We start from the raw sequence: 26,728 nt of genomic DNA, 5'->3' as shown, positions 1-26,728 counted from the left end.
AGTACCCTACCTACCCATACCGAACGTCAAAGTCATGATAACGATCGCCGTCCTTTGAAAGCCAGATCAGAAAATCGAAGCCACGATACCCTCAAAGTCATGAATTCGGATTATCGACACAATGATCGTAGAACCAATCGAAGTTCCAACGCCTTAAGCTCCGAGCGTCGGAGCTACGATGTCAGTCGGAGTCATCTCGCCTCTCATGCTGGAAGACAAAGTCTCGATTCAAGCGCCCTCATGGCAGGCAAAGAAGCCGGTGATTTTCCCGAAATTCGAGCCTACTATGCAAAGTAAAAAAAAATCATCCTGTCAAAAATCAATTTGTATAACCTGTCATTAATCACCAAATTTTCTTGGTTCAAATCATCACAGTATGTCGCGCCAAAACGCCAACAATGTACCCGGTGCACCCGTCGCTCCGCCAGATCAACCACCTCCCATCGTTCATACGCCAGGTAAGTCCACCGCAGTTTTTCCCCGTGCATGGCGCGTGTGCACCTTATGGATCCTCCTTTTCTTACCTTTACATTGTTCAACATCCCAAAGGCAATGGTCACAGGTCGAGGGGCGGACGTGCATCTAGTCAATTCTATGGATCCTCCATTGATTCCATGTCGATGGTCGACGGAGTACCGATGGATCGGGAATCCATCGACTCACGATACCCTCCCTACCATGCGTTCCGCGAGGAGGTCACATACAACATTGACGTTTTGGCGGCTTTGGCAGATAACGATGAAAGTCGTTACATACAGTACGCGACCTCGGCCGATTCCACCTTGGCTTTGCTGGAAAGTCGAAAATACAAGGGCAACACATTTGCAGGAAGCAACCTTTCCATGAATAATGCATCGACCTCCCAGATATCCAAAAACAGTCTGACCGGGTTTGGTGAGGACGCCAACTATCCTTCATGGGGTCCAGCCGACAACATTCCAATGACCCTCAGCGGTATCGAAGCGATTTTCACCGATATTGCCAAAAAATTTGGATTTCAAAACGATAATGTTCAGAATATGCTGGACCATCTCATGGTCATGCTGGATTCCCGATCATCGCGAATGAAACCACAGCAAGCACTGGATACGCTGCATGCCGATTACATTGGAGGCGAACTGGCCAATTACCGTCAGTGGTACTTTGCTGCTCAAATCGATGTCCTCGACAATGAGGAAAAGGACCCGTTAAACGAGGATGACCTTGATGAAGCACAGCAATTGGCCAAAGCCGCCGAACGATGGAAGCTAAAAATGCGTGCACTCACCAACGAGGAGAAAGTAAGAGATTTGGCGTTATACCTCTTGATATGGGGAGAAGCGGCGGCGGTTCGTTTCACGCCTGAAGCCCTCTGTTTCTTCTACAAAGTGGCGAGTGATTACTACTGTCACGGGGACTGCCCCGATGTACCAGAGGGAACTTTTCTGGACGACATCGTCATTCCACTGTACCGGTTTTTCCGCGACCAAACCTACGAAAAGATCAATGGTCGACTTGTGAAGCGGGAAAAAGACCACGACAAGATTATCGGCTACGACGACGTCAATCAGTTCTTTTGGCAGCCGACCTGTTTTCGCGCTATAAAATTGTCCGACAAACGGACGTTACACGGACTTGCTCCGCATGAACGGTTTCCTGCCCTGAAAGGCGTCGATTGGAACCACACGTTTTTTAAGACGTACAAAGAAAAGCGAACGTGGATGCATGCTTCGATCAATTTCACCCGCGTATGGATTATTCACATCGTTTCATTCTACTACTACATTTCTTCCAACGCTACCACATTATACCTCAGCGCCGATCCAGAAATCGCCCAAACCGAGTCTGCCGTTCAATGGTCCATCGTGGCGTTGGGTGGAGTGATCGCCGTCATGTTGATGCTGATTGGGTCCTTCTCCGAGCTCTCCTATTTGCCCATATCATGGTCAAGCACGCGGGTGATTACAAGACGCATCATGCTACTGTGCGTTCTGTTGGTGCTCAACGCCGGTCCTACCGTTTACTGTGTGTTTATCGATCGACGGAGCCCCATCTCAAGGCTCGTGGCCGCCTCGCAACTGCTAATAAGTATTGCCACGACTTTATACCTCGCGATCACGCCGTCGTCCAAACTGTTTGTTCGATCCAAACGTAGTGCACGTTCGGATCTGGTTCTTCAAAAATTTACCGCCAACTTCCCTCCGCTCAAACGCATCGATCGCATCATGTCCATTGCTCTGTGGGTCTTTGTGTTCACTTGCAAGTTGTTGGAATCGTACTTCTTCTTGGCACTTTCATTCAAGGATCCACTCAAAGTCATGCACGCGATGCATATTGAACACTGCAACGACAAGATTATCGGTTCCGCGCTTTGCAGCCGCATGCCCAACATTACCATTGTACTCATGTTTCTCATGGACCTTGTCCTGTATTTTCTCGATACCTATCTCTGGTACATTATATGGAACACCGTCTTCTCAGTGGCACGTTCGTTCTACCTCGGGATTTCCATATGGACGCCTTGGCGCAACATCTTTTCCCGCTTACCCACCCGCATTTTTGTCAAGCTGCTCGCAACGTCCGATATTCAAATCAAGCTTAAAACGAAGGTGGTGTGTTCTCAGATATGGAATGCCATTGTCATTACCATGTATCGAGAACATCTCATTACCGTCGACCATGCTCAACGCATGCTTTACGAGCAGGTAATAACCCGGTGTCCCCTTCCCTCGCCTATTGACATACTCACTCGTCTTACCTTGATGACTTTTCTCTTTAAAATGCAGGAGATAAACCCGGTCGATGGTCGAAAGACGTTAAAGCCGCCTACATTTTTTGTATCCCAAGAAGACACCGCTTTCAAAACGGAATATTTCCCTCAGCATAGTGAGGCCGAACGTCGTATTCACTTTTTTGCTCAGAGTTTGACCACCCCTATGCCGCCGCCTCGTCCCATCGGTTGTATGCCGTCATTTACGGTACTCACCGTAAGTATCTTTTTTTTTTCTCTTGTCATTGGCATCAGTACGTCAAAGTTGCTCAAAGAAATTTACGATCACAGCCGCACTATGGAGAGAAAATCTTGTTGACACTCCGTGAAATCATTCGAGAAGAAGATCAGTACACGCGCATTACATTGTTAGAATATTTGAAGCAATTGCATCCTATTGAGTGGGATAATTTTGTTCGCGATACCAAGATCATGGCCGAAGAAGCCGCATGTAGCGGCAACGCCACGCGCAGTTCGTCGCTGTTCTCGGAAATGTCAGAAAAGGACACCGTCAAGAGCAAGATTGACGATCTTCCATTCTACTGCATTGGATTCAAATCGTCCAAGCCCGAATACACATTACGCACTCGCATCTGGGCTTCCTTGCGATCACAAACGCTTTACCGTACGGTGTCTGGATTCATGAATTACAGAAAAGCCATCAAGTTGCTGTACCGAGTAGAACATCCCGACATTATCAGCAGTTATCACGACGATGTCAGTCGACTCGATCGCGATCTTGATCGGCTGGCCCGTCGAAAGTTCAAATTCTTGGTTGCCATGCAGCGTTATGCGAAATTCAACCAACAAGAGGCTGAAGATGCGGAACTGTTGTTTAAAGCGTATCCGGATTTACAGGTAGCCTACATTGAGGAAGTGGAGCCTCGCGAAGATGAGCCGGACGGCGAAGTAACGTATTACTCGGCACTCATTGACGGTCACTGCGAACGCTTGGAGAACGGCAAGAGAAAACCAAAATACCGTGTCCGTCTCCCGGGAAACCCGATTTTGGGTGATGGGAAGTCCGACAACCAGAATCATGCGCTCATCTTTTATCGAGGCGAATTCTTGCAGTTAATTGACGCCAATCAAGATAATTATCTGGAGGAATGTCTCAAGATCCGCAACGTTCTGGGTGAATTTGAATGCCTCGAACCGTCCGAAGTGTCACCCTATTCCCCTGCGTGGCAAGATAAACAAACCGCGCCTGTGGCCATCGTGGGCGCCCGGGAGTACATTTTCTCTGAAAACATTGGTGTCTTGGGCGACGTTGCAGCCGGCAAAGAACAGACGTTTGGTACCCTCACGCAGCGTATCATGGCCAAAGTGGGAGGAAAATTACATTACGGTCATCCCGATTTCCTCAATGCGATTTTCATGACAACGCGTGGCGGTGTGAGCAAAGCGCAAAAGGGTCTGCACTTGAACGAAGACATCTATGCGGGCATGAACGCGTTTACGCGCGGTGGACGTATCAAGCATACGGAGTATTTCCAGTGCGGCAAAGGTCGTGATCTCGGTTTTGGTTCTATTCTGAATTTCACTACCAAGATCGGTACAGGCATGGGCGAGCAAATGTTATCACGAGAGTACTATTACATCGGTACGCAGTTGCCACTCGATCGGTTCTTGACCTTTTACTATGCGCATCCCGGTTTCCACATCAACAACATCTTTATCATGTTTTCGGTGCAAATGTTCATGTATGCTCTCATGTTTATCGGTGCTATGGGATCCACACTTTTGATCTGCGAGTACAATGCAGATGCGCCTCCGGACGCCCCACTAACCCCGGACGGCTGCTACAACATGGTGCCGATCTTTGAATGGGTCAAGCGTTGTATTTTATCCATTTTCATCGTGTTCTTTGTGTCCTTCTTGCCACTGTTCCTTCAAGAGTTGACAGAACGTGGATTTTGGCGAAGTCTGACACGTCTCGGACGGCATTTCATGTCCTTTTCACCGTTGTTTGAGATCTTTGTCACGCAGATCTACACCAATTCGGTCCTGGACAACATGGTGTACGGCGGGGCTCAGTATATTGCGACAGGGCGTGGATTCGCAACGTCTCGTATTCCATTTGCTCTGCTGTATTCGCGCTTCTCAGGATCCAGCATCTATTCTGGATCACGGAACTTGCTCATTATGCTGTTTGCGTCGTTGGCTGTGTGGCTTCCGCATCTGATCTATTTCTGGTTCACGGTGGTGGCGCTGATTGTGTCGCCCTTCATTTTCAATCCCAACCAATTTTCATTGGTCGATTTCTTGGTAGATTATCGTGAATTCATGCGGTGGCTTTCGCGCGGCAACTCGAAAACGCATCAATCCTCGTGGATCAACCATTGCCGACTTTCTCGCACACGCATCACCGGTTACAAGCGTCGACGGACCAGCAAGAACAGTACGGTGGTTGGCGACATTCCTCGAGCTCGTATAGGAGCCATCTTCTTTTCAGAAGTGGTATTGCCCTTCATCGTGGCTATTCTTTGCGTCGTGCCATATCTTTTCGTAAGGAGCTTCGATCCGGATGACAGTACACTTGCATCCAAGGGTCCGAGCGCACTACTACGTGTAGGGGCCATTGCTATGGGTCCTATTCTCCTGAATGCCGGGGCTTTGGCCATGCTCTTCTTCCTTTCGATTGTGCTGGGTTCCAGCTTAAGTTTATGCTGTACGAAATTCGGATCGACGGTTGCCGCCATGGCTCACGGATGGGCGGTGATCAACTTGATTATTTTTGTGGAAGCACTGATGCTTTTGGAAGAGTGGAAATTAACCAATATCATTCTGGGGCTCGTATGCATGATTGGCGTCCAACGATTTGTACTGAAATCGCTGACCGTCCTGTTTCTGACCCGGGAATTCAAACACGACGAAGCCAACCGTGGCTGGTGGACCGGCAAGTGGTACGGGCGTGGCGTAAGTAGTCTTTCTTTATTTTTCATATCATATGTTACACCACTTGGTACTCACCATCCCATCATGTTTTTTTTTTTTTTTTTTTTTTTTTTTTTTTTTTTTTTTTTTTTTTTTGGTTGATAATTTTTCTTCCCGATTAGCTTGGATGGCATGGTAAGTTGGTCAGATGAAGTAGAAGCGGTGTGAAAAAGAAAAAAGACGTTTCTAACTATCTGCACTTTTATTTTGTAGCTGTGTCTCAACCGTTACGTGAATACCTGTGCAAGATTGTTGAGATGAGCATTTTTGCCATTGATTTCGTGCTGGGCCATTTCATTTTATTTTTCCTATCTATCTTTTGCCTTATTCCTTACATCAACACGGCGCATTCCCTTATGCTCTTTTGGCTACGACCAAGCAAGCAGATCCGGCCTCCCGTATGGACCGCCAAACAGAGGCGAGCCCGTCGAAAAATCGCCATCACTTACGGTCTGCTATTCTTTGCTTTGTTCTTTTTATTTGTCGCTCTGATCGGTGGCCCCATGGTGGTGGGCAAGAAGTTGAAATTCATTAATCCACGCAAACTACCCATATAAAACCCTTCTCCCTCCCCCTAACTCCTCAGTTATTGTAGTATTAATCACTATATTTGTAGACATGCACACTTTTTTTTGTTTTCTTTTTTTTTCATTAGAACGACGATATACACTCTTTTTATATCTTAAATACAATTGTTTATCATTCATCATTATCGATTGAATTCAAATAGAACACAAAAGCTCCACCTTACACTTTCCAGGTGAATCTTTTGCATACGTGGTCGTTCCAAAGTTCACCCAGGCTCTTATTTAGCTTCGTCCCATGACCCTGCTGCTTGGGGCAAATGGAAAGTAACATCAATGAATACAATCAAGAAAAAGGTGGCATCAAAATGATAAAGTGTAAAGGGGGAAGAAAAGATATCGTATCTACATGACTTCAATTGATTGCAAGATCTTGACCGCGATTTCAAACTAGATGAAAAGAAAAAACGCATTGAGATGGGACATCGATAACAGAGAAACAGCAGTAAAATAAGACTTACGCAGGCAACAATCACGGCCACAATAATCAGGTAAATGACAAGCAGGGTTTGATATTCGACACCAAAATTATTCAAATGATCACGTAGCATGGAAAGCATATCAGATATAACGCGTAAGCGATCATTCAGAATCTTTGCTCGTTGAGGAATTTCCAAATATTCTACAAGCATCGAATTGCTTTTAGTCAAGATATACGATGGATAGATCATCCACAAAGAACTGTACCTCTGATCGCATTATACATTGGCTGTAATGCAGGCTCTGACCAAAAGATTTCCGGTGTATCTAAAAGGAATGGATGTTTCAATGACTACCCGGGGGATAAAAATTGTCAATCACCTTATTTCTTACCCAGCACATTGGAAACAAGATTGACGTTCATTCGTAAACTAAACAGTTCGCCATTGATCTTTGTGATTTCGGCACGATTCTTGTCAAGACGTCCGGTTTGAGCCATCTCCTTTGGAAGATATTTCGTATCCTAATAAAGCGGATGATTTAATTCACGCAATTCAACGGAAGAAAATTGGTACCGAGAGTAAGTTTTTTACCTCGATGGTTTTATCCATGATATCTTCATAGCGAGCCAGCACCGCACTTTGCGACAATCCGTGCGATAGAGTCAGTTTGATCATGTGATTCCCGCTCTTCAAGGTGATCATATCATTGAAAATGCGAGGTTTTAACTGCGAGGTGTCATACTGGAAATGCATTTCCTCGATCTGCATATCTTCATCTGGGTTGTCGCGGAACGCTCGAATGGAGAATTCATTCAAATCTTCCAGCATGAGCAGTTCCTCCGCACGGTGAAAGTTCCAAAAGACGACCACGCCGTAATCGAAAATAAACACTTCGCCGCCTTTGAAAGGAGGTTTGATGGAAGAGCGATGTTGTCGTTTGATATCCTGGGCCAATTCTGGTACTTCGATAGGTTCGGATACCTGCTCCGCGTAAGGTGTGGCTGGTGCCGATATGGATTCAATGCGAGGCTCGGGTAGGGTATCATCATGCTTTTCACTGGATTTGGCAATTTCATCAGAGTAAGTCGAGGGTTGATCGAGACTGCCATGGGGTTCTGAGTGTTCGGTTGCGGTGCCATTCATTTTATCCGTGTCGGCGGAATGCGATTCGGCGGACGGGTGACTATGATAATGCTCGGGATACGGGTTTCCTGGGCGAGGAGGACCTTCATTGTTCATGCCTCCTTCGTGGGGATAATGATCTTCGTCATAACTGATGGCTTCTTCTTCTTCTGTGGCATCTCGACGAGCAGGACGTGGTGATGCGCTGCGTATGCGAATATTGTGCAGGTTGTCCTTATCGGGGCGTAAGGTCATTAATGGAAAGTAATAGGCTGCATAAAGGCATTCATCGTACAATCGTGGTGTTACATGATGGTGTTGACGCAAAAACGGACGAAGACGGTTCAAATCGTATCCTTCGCCAGTGCAATAAGCTGCCACGCGAGGCAACCCGGCGAAATCGCGCTCATCTTTGGGCATACGTTCTGCCGGGGTACGAGATCCAAACGTCCATTCCGTCGGTAAGGGAACACCAGCTGTGAGTTGAGCATGGTCATACCGCCACGGTTCTTGTTCTTCTTCTATTTCACTCAGTCGACGTTGATCATAAGTGGGCGAGACAAGTACTTCATTGTCAATGGGCAGTGTGGCTTGCATGGTAGTTTCCGATTCTGAAAACGGTTGAGGAAACAAGACAAGCTTTTGTGACACTTTACTACTTCGCAGTGGCTGATTGACTTTGGGTCGAGCCGAGGATTCCAGCCCCAAAGTCGTCTTGGACCGAACCGGTTGTGGAATGGGGCTATTCTTGAGCACTTGCTTGGAAATAGCCGAAGCCTTTGGTGGCTGGTGCGATACACTCCCGCTTCCAAGGGCCGATCGCTTTGACCCAGCATTTGTATCGTCTACCGATTTCGTTCGAGGAAGCATATGAGTATGTATGGAAGAGTTATAAGGGAAAAGAGGAAGAAAAAAAAAAGCTGCATTTTATTCTCCGCTCGGGTCTGTCATTTTAATTGCATGCAAACCGAAAGACCCGTGCCGCTTCAGCACACGCATCGTATACCCAGAATAGAAAGAAATCCATCAGCATGGGATTACTGACTATTCTAAAAAAGAACCGACAGAAAGAAAAGGAAATGCGCATCCTCATGCTGCAAGTATCATTATTGGCTGAACGAGCTTGAAGCCACTCGATCTAACCCACTTGTTCCCAACAGGGGTCTTGACAATGCCGGCAAGACCACCATTTTGAAACGAATCAACGGTGAACCCATCGATACCATTTCGCCCACTTTGGGATTCAATATCAAGACTTTGGAACACGATGCGTAAGTCGAAATATATAGGAGCGTCGATCATCTTTTTTCTCGGTATTGACCGTGGTTGGTCGACCACGCGGTAGTTACAAGTTGAATATCTGGGATGTTGGGGGACAAAAATCTATTCGTTCCTATTGGCGTAATTATTTCGAACAAACCGATGCATTGGTATGGGTGGTTGATTCGGCCGACCGACTACGACTGCAAGACTGCAAACGAGAATTACTCCAATTACTCCAAGAAGAACGCTTAGCAGGAGCAACATTGCTCGTTTTCGCCAACAAGCAAGATCTAGCCGGATCACTGTCAGAACAAGAATTAAAAAAGGTGGGTAACTAGGAAAAAGTCATGGTATCAATGATTTTTTATTGGACGAAAAAAGAGAGAAAAAAAGGGAAAAAAGAAAACCGAGGCTGAATTTACTTGTCCACTAGACGCTGGCATTAGATGAGATCAAGAGTCATCATTGGGCCATACAAGCATGCAGTGCCGTGACTGGCGACAATTTACTGAAAGGGATGGATTGGGTGGTCAACGATGTCGCCTCAAGGATATACATGCTGGATTAACACGAGTAACAAAAGAAAACAATGGGCAACCGGGAAAAAAAAGTTCAATAAATAATACCAAAAGCGGCATAATGAGGCAATCCGTCAAACGATAGAAACAGGCAGATGATTCATGCATAAAAGGGTAGAATTGGGCATTGTGATACTGAATAAAGGGATCATCGGTGCCCAAACATTGCACAGAAACAAGAGCAGGAATCAATGACAGTAAGCAAGAGACATAGCAAACGAAATAGAGGAGTCAGTGGCATTAGAAAACAAAAAGAGTCAAGGTGGTTGTATGATGGCGGGATCGAGAAAAAGAAATGAAGGAACGGGGGGAGAAGAAAAGAAGGTATTTCATCAACAAGCATATCAAAAGCGAGAAAAGGGGCCAGGAATGGTGGTATCCAGGATATCGGTCACATTATCCACTGTCGCTAGATCCTCCAAGAAGGGAATCAAATCCACCAGTTCTGAATCGTGAGGATCGTTGAACCAGGAAGACACAGGTATAGCGTTGGTGGTATGGAATATGTAGCTCGCTGGCGAATTATCGAGAATAATCACCTGGTTAAGGTCGCGCCCCAGCTGAGACAGATCCTTATGATGCCCCCCAATGACTTTAGAAAATGACAGGTTTTTTTTCTTTGTCATGACTATCCGGACTTTACCTTGACATAGCTTCCTTTGTAATTGAAACACGATTCACGGAATAAACGGTGTCGTACCACTTTATGAAGGTCAAAGGTATCGAGCACGGGGTCAGCATACTAAACAGCAATTCACCAGAAAAATAAACAATCGTTAGAAAAAATAAAACAAATGAAACGAACAACAACGATTCGCGGACCACGGTGCTTTACTTGCCTTGGACAAACTTGCTGTAAACACAACAATCTCGTAGATTTCGCCCATGCGTTTCATAAATGCATCGACACCTGGCCGCTTCAGTACAAAGACGTTGTGCACTTGACCATCAATTTCAACCGGTACGACAAAATCAGCATGTGTGGCAGTCTAGCGTGCATTCGCTGAATGGATTAGGGTCTAGCGATTTTTAACTCACGCCACACGGTTAAGTATACTTACTTTGAACGAGCTGTGAACGAGCGTTTCATCCAAATCAAGGACCAGGCATTTTCGACCGTGATCTTGGGGCGCAATAGGCTTAAGAAGCCATAGATCCTAATTAAAAATCAAAGCTCCAGGTTAGCTTTTCGAGGATGACAATGATGATGAAGCAAAATACTGTGAGCGCTTACCTGAGAAGATTCAAGGATGGGCGTGGTAGTCTCGGGCGAAGAAGAGGGCAAAGTAGGCGGAATAGCAATGGTTAAATCTTTTGCATCGGCGGACACTCGCTTTGTTTCAGCTTGGTCGGCTTTGATATTGGATGCATCATTATCGTTGTCGTCCGTGAAACTATGACTGGTTTTCTCTTCGATAGGATGGATCTCGACGCTTCTTTCGTCTTTGGAAATCACAGAATTGGTGGAATAGGTGATGGTCTGTGAAGTGGTAACATTGTTGCTGCTCGTCCGGCGAGCAGTATGATGCGATGGTCGATAGACATAGTCTTTCTCCTGACGATGCGCAGTACCGCCAAAAGTACAACACATGAGCATGGACAAAAAGCTGCCACCTGTACGTGAACGAAATAAACGACGAGCGCTGGATTTAGCGAGCTTGCTCGATGACTTTATCGATTCCGTGGAGCTGAGTGTTTTTCGTTTGGCTGCATAAACAAAAAGACAAACGAATATCAATACCATAGACAAGCGATGATCCATGAGGTTGAGATTGCTTTTGCACCTTCGGATTTTCCAAAGAACCTGAATCTATGCATAATGGAGCTAGCCCCTTTGGTGGATACTTTTTCGTGATGTGAAATGGTCATACTCAGCCAAGTGATGAAGGAATGGAGAAAGAAAAAGAAAATCGAATTGAAATAAAGGCAAAACAAAGAACCAAGCCTAAACGAGCCAAAAGGTGATATGTGGATGCTTAGAAAAAGGAAAGAGAAAGCCCGCTATACAAAATAAGGAAGAAGGAAAACACACAACACACACACACCCCCAAAAAAAAGAGAAGAGAAAAGGCAATAACAATAATAATAATAACAATAATAATAACAATATGACAAACGTCCGAGAGAGGAGGCTCGGTCAGGACGGAGCGAAAGGGAAACAACGTTTCTTGCCTTTTGCACGTGAACCGATTTTTCCTCCCCGGTACACGAACCTTGTTCAGTCATGGATGCAAATGAATCACTGCCATGTCCTCGACAGCTGTCAATACAAGAGACGGACAGAGAAATAAAAAACCAAAATTACATGAAAACAACGCGTTATTGCAGTTGTTTATAAAGGCAATGTATCACATGCATAGGGAACTAGCAAATAACCATACGCATTGAAAAGCACTAGAGCTTTTTCACGCAATCCTTTTTCGTCGAGCATGCTATTTCTCTGAAACACTCGATTACGTGTTTTACCAACACTTTATCCTTCTTGCTGTTCTTGTGTGTGGCCTAATGTCACGCAACCAGCTACAATGTGCGTGTTGCGCCTAGAGTTGTTGCTTAGAGCTATTGACAACTATTATACTCCTTTCCAGTTACCGTTTACTTTATTGACTCTCCTTTGTTGCTTCTCATCTCGGATAGACTATCAACCTCACTTATCAACTGTCTATACAGTGGGCTTGTGAATCCGCCGCGTACAGTTTTCCATATACTGATCATCAGATATTCACAGCATAAGATGTTGTAAGAACCACAGAGATATTCCAGCTATGGAGACATTGTCGCGCAAGTCAAAACAAGAAATAAATTGAATCCCTCTCGAATAAAGGTCCATTATCCCCTTGAGCGCTTATTACCCATAATTATTTCGGCCCTGCATTCACTTCTTTGGGCAAACCATATCCAAAAATACCCTTGATTGAACTTCACGACTCGATTTATGAACTGCATATCGCAACATGCACCGTGAAGAGAAGCAATTCTTTGTGAGGGCAGTTGATAACCCTGTGGGATACTCGGGCACCCGATTCGCGAAATACTGCTGTTTTCTTTTTTTTTTTTTTTTTTTTTTTTTTTACAGACAAAAGAAACTGGGGTTCCCGGAGAGGTGACGCGAAATGATAGAAGCACATCATCGACCATGACGTGAAACTGATTGGACTTGCATAAGAGTAAACAGCTGGATACGTCCCGTCACCGGTTCTGAGACGACCAAGATGGACAGGATACATGCTTTATATGCATCAAAACAACAAATAGCGTGTGCACGTAAGCAACAATCTCTGTGGATGAGCCGAACGTCGCACAAGGAGAAGATCCATTGCACAAACAGAACCTTCGAAAGTTTGTTTACCATATCAGGTTTTGACTGGTGATGAAATTTTTCCATCGTATAAAAACCTTTGGATTGCTTGTTCCTTTTTTCTTTACGTCTTTTCTTCCTCAAGCTTATTTTCTCTCAATGGTGCAACATTCAGAGAACGAACCTCTTTTGGGTAATTCAACCCACGGTCACCATCATGCCGAACCGACCTTTTGGTCCTCCTTTAAAGTGACAGCAACTTCCTCTTATTTCAACCTCTTGCTCGTTTTCGTTCCTATTGCCTTAGTAGTTTCCGGTCTGAACGCCTCGGATACCGTGGTCTTTAGTTTGAACTTTATTGCCATTATTCCTCTGGCCAAGTTGTTGGGTTTCGGTAAATGATGGTTCTTGTTTTATTTTTTCGCACGTCCTGCAATTCAGGCAACGAACCTTTTTTTTTCTAATACCCGTTACACCAGCTACTGAGGAAATCGCTTTACGAAGTGGTAGCACCGTCGGCTCTGTAAGTTTTTTTTTTTTTTTTTTTTTTTTTTTTTCCAAGGTCTCACAAGTGCAGTGATCGACTTGTGTGCTAAATGTCCATCGTTTGTTCTTTACTAGTTATTGAATGCTACATTTGGCAACGCTGTGGAACTTATTTTGGGAGTCATCGCCTTGAAAGAGGGTCTTATCCGCGTCGTTCAAGGTAAATATTACCACACACAAACAGTGGTTGGGAATTCTGGGATGTTGACTCTTTGAATAGCTTCCATTTTGGGTTCCATCCTTTCCAACATTTTATTGGTAACAACTTGAAAAAATTCCCTGTTGGCTGCACAACGAAATAACTTGGGGTGCCATTTAGGTTCTTGGCTTCTGTTTCTTATTGGGAGGAGCGACGCGAACCGAGCAAACCTTCAATGTTACAGGTAAACTGGGAGCGACGAGGCTTGACCGATCTCGGTGGAAGGGATGAAAATGGAAGTATTGTGTGACCTTAACATTTTCTTTTTGGATTCATAGCTGCACAAACGTCTTGTTCATTACTTGCATTGACAACGTTGTCGTTGCTCGTTCCTGCGGCTTTCAGTCTCACACAAGGCACCGCGCAAGAAGCTGAAGAGGGCATCTTGGCCGTCAGTCACGGAACCGCCATCATCTTGTTGATCGTCTATATCCTGTTTTTATTCTTCCAGGTAAAAGATCCTAGCTTAGGTTACATTGTCCCCATTTCTATTGAAAGAAAATCCTAAAACTTTTTAAACTTTTTTTTGTCAAATAGTTGAAAACCCATACACACCTGGTATTGTATCATTTGATCTTTGATTTTTTTTTCTCATTCCCTTGTCATACTAATCAATGTGTGCTAACAGTACGAAGATGAAGCTGACGAGGAAGAGGTGCCCAGTACCACTTTACTGTTCTCTGTTATCTCGTAAGTTGGGTGTATACCATACTATGGATTTTAGTCTACTGATAACGCTGATAAATTTTGAATAGTTTATTGGTGATTGCTGGTCTCGTCGCCTTGCATGCCGAGCATTTGGTTGGCGCGTAAGTTGTCCTAAATTCGGAAACTCTTTGGTCAAATGAATTAACTTTTTTTGCGTGCAACAGTATTGAAGGTGTTGTTACAAGCTGGGGTATTAACGAGACCTTTGTCGGTATCATTCTTTTGCCTTTGGTCGGCAAGTAAGTGATAAGGCCCACGCCACGTCTCTTTTATTTTTTCGTATTCAGTCTTTTCTTTTCTTGTTTTTTTCTCCCAGCGCGGCCGAACATGTGAGCTCCGTTACGTTTGCGATGAAGGACAAGATGAATTTGTGTATCGGCATTGCTGTGTCGTCGTCTTTGCAAATTGGTTTGCTGGTCACTCCCGTGTTGGTGATTGCTGGATGGGTTATTGGCCAACCCATGACACTATTTTTCGAGGACTTTGAAACCATCATTTTATTCGCCAGCGTTCTGATTGTCAATTACCTCATCCAAGACGGTCGTTCCAACTGGCTTGAAGGCATCTTGCTTTTGGTAAGGAGATACACAAAAAAAAGGACGACAAACACATCGTGACTCATCGTCTTTTTCTAAAAAACTCACAGTCGTCTTATGCTATTGTCGCCATGGCTTTCTACTTTCATCCCAACACGCCCGAAAAAGGTCAAGCCTTGTCTGGCGGGGTCAGTACGACGCCAATTCTCATTCTGTAACCCATGTAAAATGAGCAAGGCCCTTTGAATAAAAGAAACATGAAGCCATGATTGGTTATCCAGGAATGTTTCATAAAAAATTTGCTTCTTTTGAATAACTTTGGGCAGAAAACGTCGTCCATCTAAGCCTAGCAATACGATTCGACTTTTCCAGAGCCAGTGAAACCTGTCAATTCCCCTCCAATTGACGAGTGATTTAGTACGCTTGCATGGATCCGAATATTTTTTTTCCTTCCCTTTTTCGATCTGCATCTTGACATATTTTCTGGTTTACCTTTTTTGCTCCCCAGCGCATTTTAACAACTACATGTCAGCAGCGGAAGGATCCTCATCCAGTCCAGACGCGTACGAGACAGCTTCTCAAAAGCTGAGAAGCTTGGAAAAACTCGAACGTGGAGGAGCTGGTTCATCATTCAATTGGTTTACAGTGCGAACCATTTTAACTTCAGGCGCCGGCTTCTTTACCGATTCCTACGATGTTTTCGTCATCAACTTGGTCACACCCATGCTGGGCTACATCTACTATTCCGGTCCCAACAAAATGCCTGCCGATATAGAAGGCATTCTTAAAGGCATGGCGTCCGTCGGAACACTTTTTGGGCAGATTTTGTTTGGTTTTCTCGGCGATACATTTGGTCGAAGGATCTACGGTTTCGAACTTATTATCATCATCGTCGGTACCATCAACTGCGCCACGGCCTCCTCAGCTATTCGAGGCGTCTCGGCCATTGCATTTTTGGGATTTTGGCGTCTCATACTCGGTCTTGGTATTGGCGGCGATTACCCCATGAGCGCGACCATCACGTCCGAGTGGTCTTCGACGGGTCGGCGAGGCATGATGCTAGCCTTGATCTTTTCCATGCAAGGCATTGGCAATTTGGCAGCGGCCATCGTGACATTGATCATGCTCGCTATTTTCAAGCAAGGGATTCAATCCGACGTCTACATGCTCGATTATGTTTGGCGGTTTTGTATCGGACTAGGCGCGGTGCCGGCCTTTGCCACCATTTATCTACGTTTTAGCATGCCAGAATCGCCTCGCTACTCACTCAATGTCCAGCATAATGCTCGAGCCGCGGCGGAAGCCAAAGGCCACGAACCCTCCACTGATCTTATTCGACAGTTTTCCAATCCAGATCGAGCGCCCAAGCGAAATCACTGTCAGGAATTTTTCGCCTACTTTCGCCAGTGGAAGTACGGCAAAGTATTACTGGGGACGTGCTTATCGTGGTTTCTTCTGGATATTGCATTTTACGGTCTCGGCTTGAACAATGCGTATGTGCTGAACGCCATTGGGTTCTCCAACAAAAGCACCCCCTTTGATACACTGTGGGCGAATACCGTCGGCCAGCTTATCATTACCTGTCTTGGTTCGGTGCCAGGGTACTATCTGACGGTGTTTTTCATTGAACGCATGGGCCGTCGCCCGATCCAGATTATGGGGTTTGCCATGTGCACTATCTTGTTCACCATCTTGTCTGCCGCTTACTACCAATTGCGGGATCAAGCCTTGCCGGCCTTTATTACCATTTTTACCCTTGCCCAATTGTTCCAAAATTTTGGTCCCAATACCACGACATTCATTATTCCGGGTGAAGTGTTTCCCACCAAAGTCAGAGCATCCGCTCATGGCGTTTCCGCAGCATCAGGCAAAGCAGGCGCCATCCTGGCCGCTTTTGCTTTCAATGTCGTTTCCGATATAGGCAGTAAAAAGCCGGGCGATCATGCATTTTTACCACAAACCCTTGGTATTTTTGCCGCCATCATGTTTATCGGTATGATTGTGACGATCCTGTGGATTCCGGAATCCAAAGGTAGAGACTTGGATGAATTCGAAGAAGACTATGTTCCTCCCGTCAATCTACCCTTGGCAAGAATGTTCTCCGGACGAAGAAGCAATCGAGCCAGCGGATCCCAAGCTGGGTCAAGAAGCGCGTCCCAAAGCGGGCCTCATCGGTCATCCGACCAATCCAACGTTCCTGCCACCTCCACTGAAGAAATGCAAAACAAAGTATAAAAATATTTGAATACCTGTATATAACTTAATCAAACAAGCTCTTCCGGCTTGATGCACATAGAAATAAAAATGGATATATTGCTGTACATTCTATCCTTTTTTGTCAAATGACAAACGGCGGATCGACAAACCATGGAAATGGAGTTGTTACACCAGCTTATGCTGGTTTCCGGGTCAGGAAAGTAAAAAGCGGTCAGGTTTTTTTTTTATTTGAACGGAGAAACTGCACAAAGTTGACCATGACAAAAGACACACCGCCCAATGTAAGCTTGCATTACTGCTGCTGCTGCATTTTTCTTGACTTGTGATATGCATTCCTCACTCTGCATTTTGTAAAGACGGTGTTGTCGTCTGCTGGGATAAATGAAACCAATGACGCGAATCGTGAATTACCTCATTTCGCCGTTTCTTATTTAGCCAAGAGCAGTTTTTAAACTGTTAAAAGTACAAAAAGTTGGGGAGCGCCAAACAAAGTCCCCATGATTCTCCAAAAGAAGATACCACCAAAGGGGCTGCGGATCGAGGTTACAAATTCGAGGCCGCTTTAGCCGAGACAAATTCGGTTCCGCGCTCGTGGACTGCACCAATAAGTCGTCGAGCGACAGTCGTCAAATACTTCGTGACGCCAAGCCTAATCAGGTTCTATACCGATTGAGATTTCAAATGCCCGACAGCTTTTCCGAGGACGAAGTCAAAGCAACCAATGTGTATCATCTGCGCCATTTCATTCCCGATTTTTTATGCATCAAATAAGATCCGCAAACGAAAACAAGACTGATTTTCGTTATTGACGCTAAATCTTCTCGAAAAATGGATTACAGGTAAAGTATATCGTTGATTTTCATCGAAAGATACGTGGCGCGATGAGAACAAAAAAATGGCATCTTATCACTGGCGTAGTTTCAAGTCGCCGCGTATGTATACTTGTTGTCGTATTATATTCGCGATATCCGTAATCTCGAGATGGATATTATTGGCGCTATCTGGCTCCCTTCGGACCTCAACGAACCCGAAACGTTCCGCGTCGATTTCATGATCCCCAGAATGAGGGATTTCTTCACAAAGCAGTTGGTGTCGATTGTGAGGACCCAGCGACCCAAATGGTTGTATAATGCCAAATGCAGATACTGTCCTCATACCAATCGATGCCGACAAGAAACACGAGGAACAATAGGCACGATACCCTACATGACGGAATCTAAGATCAAAGAATTGAAGCAAACGCCGAGCAAAGACATTGAGAACTTGATCGATGATTTGGAGAATATCAGACTAGATAACGGAGCAAACCATACGTACATTCCATCGGCAGCTGTAGAGAAACATTTTCTTTACGACCTTACGCTAAATCATACGAGACACAGAAACCCCAAGTAAGAAACAACGGGACTTTACTCTGGGTTTCTTTTTCTATCGCCTTGACCCATTCATCTCACTGTACCTGTGCTTTAGTTGATTGGGGATCCAACAATTTTGGTGGGAGCGCAAGAGGATGATGCAATCTATGTCCCGTTTCAAATGAACCAAAAATTCTAACGTCCATTTGCTTACGCTATTTCCGTTTTCGGCGACAAATGTGATTACCCATACCATCAACTCTTGCGATCGTTGCTTTCAGATGACTCATTCGACGAACACACGGATCTCTTGGTGTCCTTTGTCGAGGATTTGATGGAAATTTTAGATGAGGTGGCGGAAGATCAATCACCATTTATGTGTATCATGAAGAAGCCAAAGCCCACATTCAGCGATCCCTTATGGCCTTGCTTACCACCTTGTCCGCCGCCAGGACAACGACAAGGATAACATGGGTCTCTGCAACAAAATTATGAACTATTTACTCGTCTTGTTCCAGGACACACACATTTTGAGCATCGTCAACATGACAAATCTGCCCGCTGAAGAGGATATGAATGGCGTTGGCGTAGGCCGCATCGCAAGTATTGAAGCTATTCTCAAGGACAACATTGCTTTGGGTGTCCCCGGATATTACAGCTTGCAAAAAGCTGCATTGTGGATGAGACGGGCCTCTGCCTCTGGCTTTTACTCAGAGGCAACAGGAGAAGAAGAAGTCTATGATGACGATATGTTCTATTATACTGGGCAAAATGGGTCCGCCGATGCAGTGGAGGCCCAGCTTTCACTTCGCCTTTTTGCTTACCACACGATCATGAGCAGCTACCGTAAAATAGTTGCCGATTACTAACGCAGTACTGGACATTGTATTCATCCATTGGATACTCAACCATTTGTATGGCCCAAAACACAAACAATCGAAAACCCATTGCTCGCTCGTTTAGCTTTCTTCAAACGAATGGAATGTATTTATCAATGTGAAAAAATTCGTGCTCCTCGCCTGGCGGATCTCAGGAGCTATCATCGATATGACACTAGCAAAAAGTATGGATTGGGATTGGAATACGTTGATTGTGTTAACTTGCCGTCGGTGGGCTTTGTCCGACGACTTTATATTTTTTAAAATGGATTCGATCCTGTCGCTTTGGAAATCCAGATTAACACCTTGCACATAAAGCCCTTTCAAGGAATATATCCTTGTGCCTGACAACACCAAGGTAACGTATCTAAACTATTCGAGTCAGAGGACCGTATGTAATCCGTTTGCCTATTATTTAGGGATTAGGGAATCATTGAAGCCATTCGCTATCCTGATGTAGAAGGACAACATAAAGTGAACGACCTTTCCATCACCACGGTCAATATCATTGGACTGAGCGAAGAATCAGGTCTATATACACCATTACACTTCGCGGACAAATCGGACCTCTCAACCCACGGCGCGGGAAGGTTTCAGACTGTATCGACGGTTCATTGACTTTAATTCAAAAAAGGTTCACGCTACGCTGAATAAGATAGACCAAGAAGACCCTAACGAAAGTAACTTTTTGATAAGCAAAAGATTTTACCCCGAAAAAAAAAGCGATGGTTGTTGACACAGGGTCTTGGTTTGTGTTTTTTAGCATTTATTGGAGAATCCAAATGCATGGGCATTAACGCCTGCCAAAGAGCCTGACTATGTCCTTAATTCAGCGTTCAACCACTTGCTTGAGAAATTGGCCATGTCGCCGTCTCAGAAAGATATTGCGACAAAGATTACAAATAGTCGATTACAAATTGTATGGGGTCTAGCTGTACGTACGACCAACATTTTTCTTTCCGTATTTTGTTGAGGCTCATCCCATTTGATGTTAGGGATCAGGAAAGGCGGAATTTTTGGCTCTTTTTATCTCATGGTATATTACCTATCTGTGTCCGAAGCAGAGAAAGAATTCAATAGTACCGTTTATGATTGGTATTACTGCCTCGACGCGGTCGGCCATCCCCAATTTGTTGCAACACGTTGAAACGATTCGGCAGCAACAAACAAATGGTGCTCCGTTACAGGTGGTCAGCATGGGAGAACATGATGCCAAGTTTGGAGATACCATGTCCTGTAAACACGCCAGTATGTTGGCGACAGAAGAAAATAAAAAACGTGGATGCCGTCGTGGTCGGAGGCACGGTGTGGGATTGGTGGAAAGTAAGGGAGGGAAAAACGTGGAAAGGCTGCAACATCATGATCATCGACGAAAGTTCTCAAGTATGTCGCACACAAAGTGACATGGTTCATTCTCTGGTGTTCAAACAGTTGCTGGTAGCCGATGCGCTATTGCCATCCAATGTCTCGAAAAAGCCGACAGCAAGCTGATCGTTGCTGGTAATCATATGGTCCGTGCCTCAACTTGTCATTACTTAGAATTGAACACCACTGTATATTCTGATATTTGCGATTTCATCTTTACCAACTGGGACCTATCTTGCAGAACAGCTACCCTCGGCTGCCTCGACATCATCCGCTCCTCTATGGCTCCATTCAGCAGTGCCTCATGCGTACGCTCGACAATCGAAGCATTTCAATCAAGAGCTTCCTGTTGGAAAAGGGTGTGAAACATGATTTCGGCCCCAATACCATCAAGCTTCAAGATAATTGGCGCATGGTAAGCAAGGCTCCTGTTACATTGCTGCCGTTTTTAACTCATCAAATGCATTCAGAACGTAGGTTTGAATGAATTTTTCCAACAAATCTATGGCAACGACCTCATTGCACGTTATCCCAAATTACGGCTTTTATATAACTGGACCCCCAAAAAGAGGTCGATTCGTGATGAAGTGTATATGGCTCTGGACTCTGAAAACGCGATAGATGATCAAAATCCACATGGGAAATCGAACACGCGCCGCCGCTGCCGCAGTAGAGATCCAGATGGAGGCCGATATAGTCACTGAACTTGTCAAAGCTCATCTTTCCACCCACATGGAAGGAACCGCGGCCCAAACTCCCAAGAGCGCCGTACGAGACGGTCAGCCTAAATTGATGATCGTCACACCTCATCATCGTCAACGAGTCACCATTCAAAATCAGCTCAATCAAATAGCATCGCAAGACGATTTTATTGTCGAAACGGTCGAAAAACTTCAAGGCCAAGAATGCGAATTGGTGATCAGTTGCTTTACCTTTAACGATATCCAACCATACAATACCGATTTCCTATTCAGTTTCCATCGATGGAATGTGGCTCTATCTCGAGCACGGTATGTGATTTTCACTGATCGGTCATTATGCAATACGAGACATTTTTTATACTGAGCCTCATTTCCTGCAGCTGCAAAGTGATTGTACTTGTGACCGCTACTTTGTTTGATACCTCTGTTTCAAAACAGGAAAAACACAATATGTTGAGCTTTGATCAGCGAGAAAACAGTGATGGGTGGGGATTCGTGTCCTTACTGCATAATTAGGCCAAACGTACCGACGCTGTCATTGATTGGCCCGCCAGCAACTATTAACCTGTGTAAACTGTGTAAACTTGTAAACTTTGTAAACTTTGTAAACAAATACAAAAACGCAAACGAGCACTGGCTTCGCGTGAACATATTATATGCAAGAAGTTCTGTATACAATAAAGGAAAAAATAAAGAAAGACGCAGCTATAGCTATGGATATGTGGCATGGATAACTACAGTGTCTTTTTTCAACAATGTGGGACAAAAAATAAATCACAAGAAAATATGCGGTGACCAGACCACATGGAATAAAATCAAGTTGAAACCGTTGTTTAATAAGAATTATTCTATGGTATAGCACAATTTCAAGAAACTGTATGTACAAAGGAGAGTTAAGTAAAAGCAATAGAAAAAAGTATCGCATTTGGCTCCAAAAAAGGTAGGCCAAGAAAAGAAAGTAGGGGAGGGAAATTAGTTTTTTTGATTAGACAGTAGGACCCGTTTGGGTGGTTTCGGGCTTGACACCAGGAATGGAGGTACGAGCGACTTGTTCCTTGACTCTGGACATGATGGCGTCGTCCTTGGCCGCTTCTTGGCCACCAAAGATTTCATCCATTTCTTCCAGACTTCGGCCTTTGGTTTCGGGAACAAAGAACAAGACAAAGAAGAAGGATAATGCACAAAAGACGCAGAAGAACACGTAGGTACCAAACTTGATATTGCTCAGCATAGGAGGCACCACCAGACCAATGATAAAGTTACACATCCAGTTGGCCGAAGTTGAGATACTCATGGCTTTGGCACGAGTACGCAGAGGGAAGATTTCGGCGGGAATGACCCAGGCAATGGGACCCCAGGAGTAAGCAAAGTTGGCAATGAAAATGTACACAAAGACAATGGCCACCCAGCCTTCGGTACGGTGCGCTTCCCAGTTATCCTCAAAGAGACCAGTGATCACGGCAATGATAAGCATGGAAATAGTAAGACCGACGGAAGCCACGAGAAGAATCGGCTTGCGACCAAGTTGATCGAGGAAAAGAACGGTGGGAATGGTCAACACCAAGTTGATGATACCCACCACACCCGTCGCGAGCAGAGACACGGTATCTCCCGTAAGACCGACCGATTTGAAAATCTTGGGTGCGTAGTAGATGAGTGCATTGACACCGATAAATTGTTGGAAGAACATGATAACACATCCGATAAACAGTCTCTTTCGAGTCGCTTTCTTGAACAGTTCCAGATAACTCAAGGCGGTGATCTTCATACGTCCACGGTTGCCTTGTTCCAAAAGATGAGGATATGTCTGACGTTCAACTTCGCGATCAAATTCGACGGTAATCTTGATTTCGCGCCATTCTTCTTGCACAAGCGGATGATCGATGGAAAGACGACGTAATTGAGAAAGCACCTGCAACGCCTCTTGTTCGCGATCGACAGACATCAACCAACGGGGCGAGTGAGGGAAGAAGAGAATACCGACACCGAGAATCAGAGCAAAGGCGATCTGGATACACAAAGGTACGCGCCACTGCGCTTCACCGTCGATGTTGTTGCATCCGTAATCGATCCAGAAGGAAATGAAGATACCAAATGTAACAGCCAGCTGTTGAAGTGATACAAGCGAACCGCGGATTTCCGGTGGGGCAATCTCCGACTGGTATAAAGGCACAAGCATACTCATTGCACCCACGCCCATGCCCGTCACGAAACGGCCGCCTAGCAGGTAACCAATATTTTGAGCACCACCTTGCTGTAATAAATAATCACGATATTAGTTATCATATCTTTGGGTAACGATCAACCTCGTGGAACTTACAATAGAGCTGCCCAGCAAAAAGACCACGGAAAACACGACGATGGAATATTTGCGACCCAGACGATCGGCAAAATACCCCACAATGAGAGCACCGAACCATGCACCCAGTTCAAGAATGGATACAACGAAACCATTGATAGCGTCATTCATGGGAAAACGGGCGATAAAGGTCTATACGAACGACGTTTTCTGGTAAATTTATCGTGCCCGTCATCATGACATCTTTATTTATCTTGATCACTTACCGGCATTTCCTGAACACCGGAAATTACACCCTGATCATCTAAATGACATAATAAGAAAAAAAAGTTAAGTTGTCATGGTTCCTAACATTGGTGAACAACAAGTCATTGCTTACAGCCAAAAAGCACGCCACCAATGGAAGCGAAAATGGCGGTGGCAAAGACATAGGGATTTTGCACCAGTCCCTTGATACCCGAGGAACCTCTTAATTTAGCCAAGGATTCATGACTCGAGCTTACAATCGAATCTTTTCGATGCTTCTGTGAGCTCTCTTCCTTTTCGTGTTTAGACATTGGGTAATTGGAAAAAAGAAAAACAATGGAGTATTTTCACCCACATTGTGCTGAAGATTTTATACATCAGATTTTCTTCTCAGATACCACATAAGGAATAGCTCGTTGTGTGGGTGCAATTACCTCGATTGGGTGACCCTTATCCCATATTACGTACTAGTTTCAAGTTTATCTTTCCGCGGGATGCAATAAGAAGCCTATCATGGGACCTGACTGTATGGGGCGGAATCCTGTTTCGGCACTCCACAAGTTTTTACCAAACATGCAATGCAAAGCCTACCATGCATTGTGGCTTGGATATTGCATCCTACATTGCCGTTTTCATTTGTTGTCCGAGTAACAACAACTCCAAACGATAATTATGATAACACTTCATGGTGTTCAGTGACCCCGTGGGACGGCCAAAGAAACTAAAAGAAAAAAGGGTCGTGATCCTGTTTCCGCGCAACTTGCAGTCCTACCCCGCGAATTCCCATCCACCGTAGTTTTGTGCAACACGAAACAGCGGGATGGTCACTGACCAATCTGACAATTTCATTTCGGAAGCCGATCCCCTTTCCCCCTCCATGACGTCTTTTCCAAAAAGGTATAATATGTCTCGGACAAACTCATTTAACAATCGTTGGCCGAAATCTCTTTACCCCATATGGAGAAACTAAAGCAAACATTTTCCCTTGGTTGGTCAGCCCATCTTCTGTTTACCAAAAAACAAAATATGTACCCAACTTTCACTGTCGTTTGGGCATGGCAGTAAGGATGCATGCACAGCCTCATTGGTAGGCATCAATTTTTTTTTATTAGTAAGGCTGTAAATGACCCGTATTGTTGCGGATGACCCAGTGCTCACTCAAAAGGGTGATTTATCGGACTTGCCAAGGAGATTCCATCATTGGCTCATTGTCTTATTGCTTCTGCCGTTAGTCGGAAAAAAAAATTCGCCTGCAAAGCACCACGTTGTTCTGCGGCAAACAAAAAAAAAGTCCATTGTACGGTGCGGTACGGTACGGTACGGTGGTATATTGCTGAGATAGCTTATCAGCAACGAATGGGTTGCCACGGGGATAAAAATGGCCTCATTTCGATGAAACAGTTTAACAATGCACGGCTGCAATGCAATCCGGGAAAACCAACAGTAACAGGGTAAAATCTGCCACACTTTCCTATGTGTTCTGAACAGACCAAGGCGTGTGCTCGGACATTCCAATAAAATTGGATTGCATCGTCATTTTGAACAAGTCATACAGCTCTTGACAAGCACTTACTGATCACGATGAAACTGATGACAGAAGAACCGTGGTCAAGGAAATGTTATGGAATATAGGGTGTTTTCCTGATCAAGTTTTGAGTTCAGGTACTAAAATCCTTCAGAGAAATAAACTCTCGTATAGGTAACCTGATAGATAAACTTCCGATTATTATCCACGAGCTTCCATCTGGCAAAACAACGCTAATGTGAAAAAAAAAAAAATTTCGAACAAGCCAAGAAATTTCTAACAACAGCTTGGGACACTTCACATTCCGATCAGAACCACCATCATCCCTAATGGGCATATCGAAACTTGTCAGTGTGTAAAATATAGCGAATCAGGACTCTGTCTTCGACCCGCCATGTGTATCATCCCATTTTATGAAAAAACGAACTGTGAAACGTACAATATCGGTGCTCAACGTGACGAGTATGCATGCACAATATGCAATGCATATGTGGTTTTAACTGAATAGCTTTTTCCGGGTAGTTCAACCACGGTATCCAAGGTAACCTTTCTATGATTAAGCTGATAATCTGAATATATTTTGTTCTCATTATTTGAGGCACCATTACTGTAATCCCTTCGCACTGATTTGCTCGATAATCATGTCAAAACCAAAAAAAAGGGCTGGCTGTGGTGCAGACTTTTTGTTCAATAATGACATTACTTTTTTGATTCCAAAAGAAAAGGCCATGGTCAGCGTGATTAGCAGTTTAATCAAGGTGTTCAGATATTACGATATTTGAACCTGTGGACACGCAAAACATATCTGAGAGCAATTACCCAGTTCAGATGAAGCCAGAAAAGCATTTGTGGTCGTTGTCTACTGATATTGTATCTTGAAAATACGCTGGTAACGACGGTTTTCGACTTTGAAGGAGCAGTACCAATATATTTCATCACACCAGCATTCGCTGATGAGGGTGACCGGATTAGACACTGGTCAACCCGAAAACCGCAGAATGATCAGACACAAACACGCAAGAACCAGTATGCGACCGATGTAAATGTCCTTGTTCAATCAGTATCATTTTCTCTGTGTGGCGCACCGCCACTTTACTTTTTTATGAGTCGTATGCGGTACTTTTTTCATACTTTGGATTCTTTGCGAAGCAAGTGGTTAGGTTCCGAGGCTCCCATAAATTGATCCCCTAACCACTGTCC

The 26,728-nt window shown here is 44.6% G+C and overlaps 8 protein-coding genes across 8 annotated transcripts; 5 read left to right on the top strand and 3 right to left on the bottom strand.

The window, feature by feature from the left end:
• Positions 1-249: 249 nt before the first annotated feature.
• Positions 250-6,243, top strand: BYT42DRAFT_632890 (1,3-beta-glucan synthase component-domain-containing protein; the record flags this gene model as incomplete). The annotated part of the gene is made up of 4 exons (XM_051572470.1): positions 250-2,684; positions 2,766-2,966; positions 3,041-5,675; positions 5,900-6,243. The coding sequence occupies exons 1-4, from the start codon at positions 399-401 to the stop codon at positions 6,241-6,243; spliced, it is 5,466 nt and encodes a 1,821-aa protein (XP_051425171.1). The 5' UTR covers positions 250-398.
• Positions 6,244-6,615: 372 nt separating this feature from the next.
• On the bottom strand, positions 6,616-8,724 carry BYT42DRAFT_632884 (uncharacterized protein; the record flags this gene model as incomplete). The annotated part of the gene is made up of 5 exons (XM_051572469.1): positions 7,284-8,724; positions 7,084-7,192; positions 6,958-7,017; positions 6,732-6,892; positions 6,616-6,660 (listed from the first exon to the last, which is right to left on the bottom strand). The coding sequence occupies exons 1-5, from the start codon at positions 8,682-8,684 to the stop codon at positions 6,616-6,618; spliced, it is 1,776 nt and encodes a 591-aa protein (XP_051425170.1). The 5' UTR covers positions 8,685-8,724.
• Positions 8,725-8,763: 39 nt separating this feature from the next.
• Positions 8,764-9,645, top strand: BYT42DRAFT_643287 (ADP-ribosylation factor-like 2-like protein; the record flags this gene model as incomplete). The annotated part of the gene is made up of 4 exons (XM_051572604.1): positions 8,764-8,914; positions 8,997-9,085; positions 9,160-9,403; positions 9,511-9,645. Exons 1-4 carry the CDS (start codon positions 8,846-8,848, stop codon positions 9,643-9,645), a joined length of 537 nt encoding a protein of 178 aa, XP_051425169.1. The 5' UTR covers positions 8,764-8,845.
• A 224-nt stretch (positions 9,646-9,869) lies between these two features.
• Positions 9,870-11,491, bottom strand: BYT42DRAFT_262695 (HAD-like domain-containing protein). The gene is made up of 6 exons (XM_051562762.1): positions 11,438-11,491; positions 10,890-11,362; positions 10,717-10,812; positions 10,495-10,644; positions 10,299-10,397; positions 9,870-10,227 (listed from the first exon to the last, which is right to left on the bottom strand). The coding sequence occupies exons 2-6, from the start codon at positions 11,250-11,252 to the stop codon at positions 10,000-10,002; spliced, it is 936 nt and encodes a 311-aa protein (XP_051425168.1). The 5' UTR covers positions 11,253-11,362; positions 11,438-11,491; the 3' UTR covers positions 9,870-9,999.
• A 1,535-nt stretch (positions 11,492-13,026) lies between these two features.
• Positions 13,027-13,997, top strand: BYT42DRAFT_562668 (Sodium/calcium exchanger protein-domain-containing protein). The gene is made up of 5 exons (XM_051567495.1): positions 13,027-13,347; positions 13,433-13,476; positions 13,575-13,659; positions 13,720-13,757; positions 13,819-13,997. Exons 1-5 carry the CDS (start codon positions 13,113-13,115, stop codon positions 13,927-13,929), a joined length of 513 nt encoding a protein of 170 aa, XP_051425167.1. The 5' UTR covers positions 13,027-13,112; the 3' UTR covers positions 13,930-13,997.
• A 336-nt stretch (positions 13,998-14,333) lies between these two features.
• On the top strand, positions 14,334-17,177 carry BYT42DRAFT_592709 (major facilitator superfamily domain-containing protein; the record flags this gene model as incomplete). The annotated part of the gene is made up of 3 exons (XM_051570639.1): positions 14,334-14,388; positions 15,589-17,083; positions 17,105-17,177. The coding sequence occupies 3 exons, from the start codon at positions 14,334-14,336 to the stop codon at positions 17,175-17,177; spliced, it is 1,623 nt and encodes a 540-aa protein (XP_051425166.1).
• Positions 17,178-18,140: 963 nt separating this feature from the next.
• Positions 18,141-21,974, top strand: BYT42DRAFT_612176 (AAA domain-containing protein; the record flags this gene model as incomplete). Its single annotated transcript, XM_051571594.1, has 13 exons — positions 18,141-18,491; positions 18,967-19,360; positions 19,478-19,577; positions 19,711-19,750; positions 19,819-19,992; positions 20,052-20,072; positions 20,156-20,326; positions 20,388-20,715; positions 20,824-20,903; positions 20,999-21,172; positions 21,228-21,344; positions 21,379-21,767; positions 21,839-21,974. The coding sequence occupies 13 exons, from the start codon at positions 18,141-18,143 to the stop codon at positions 21,972-21,974; spliced, it is 2,475 nt and encodes an 824-aa protein (XP_051425165.1).
• A 469-nt stretch (positions 21,975-22,443) lies between these two features.
• BYT42DRAFT_493197 (general substrate transporter) lies at positions 22,444-24,314 on the bottom strand (the record flags this gene model as incomplete). Its single annotated transcript, XM_051564198.1, has 4 exons — positions 22,444-23,712; positions 23,779-23,949; positions 24,024-24,061; positions 24,137-24,314. 4 exons carry the CDS (start codon positions 24,312-24,314, stop codon positions 22,444-22,446), a joined length of 1,656 nt encoding a protein of 551 aa, XP_051425164.1.
• Between the last annotated feature and the right edge of the window lie 2,414 nt (positions 24,315-26,728).

This window comes from Radiomyces spectabilis (genome assembly GCF_025331425.1).
Source record: "Radiomyces spectabilis strain NRRL 2753 chromosome Unknown BYT42scaffold_4, whole genome shotgun sequence".
NCBI lineage: Eukaryota > Fungi > Mucoromycota > Mucoromycetes > Mucorales > Radiomycetaceae > Radiomyces > Radiomyces spectabilis.
The sequence above is the reverse complement of the archived record's forward strand: the minus strand, read 5'-3'. Positions and strand labels throughout refer to the sequence as shown.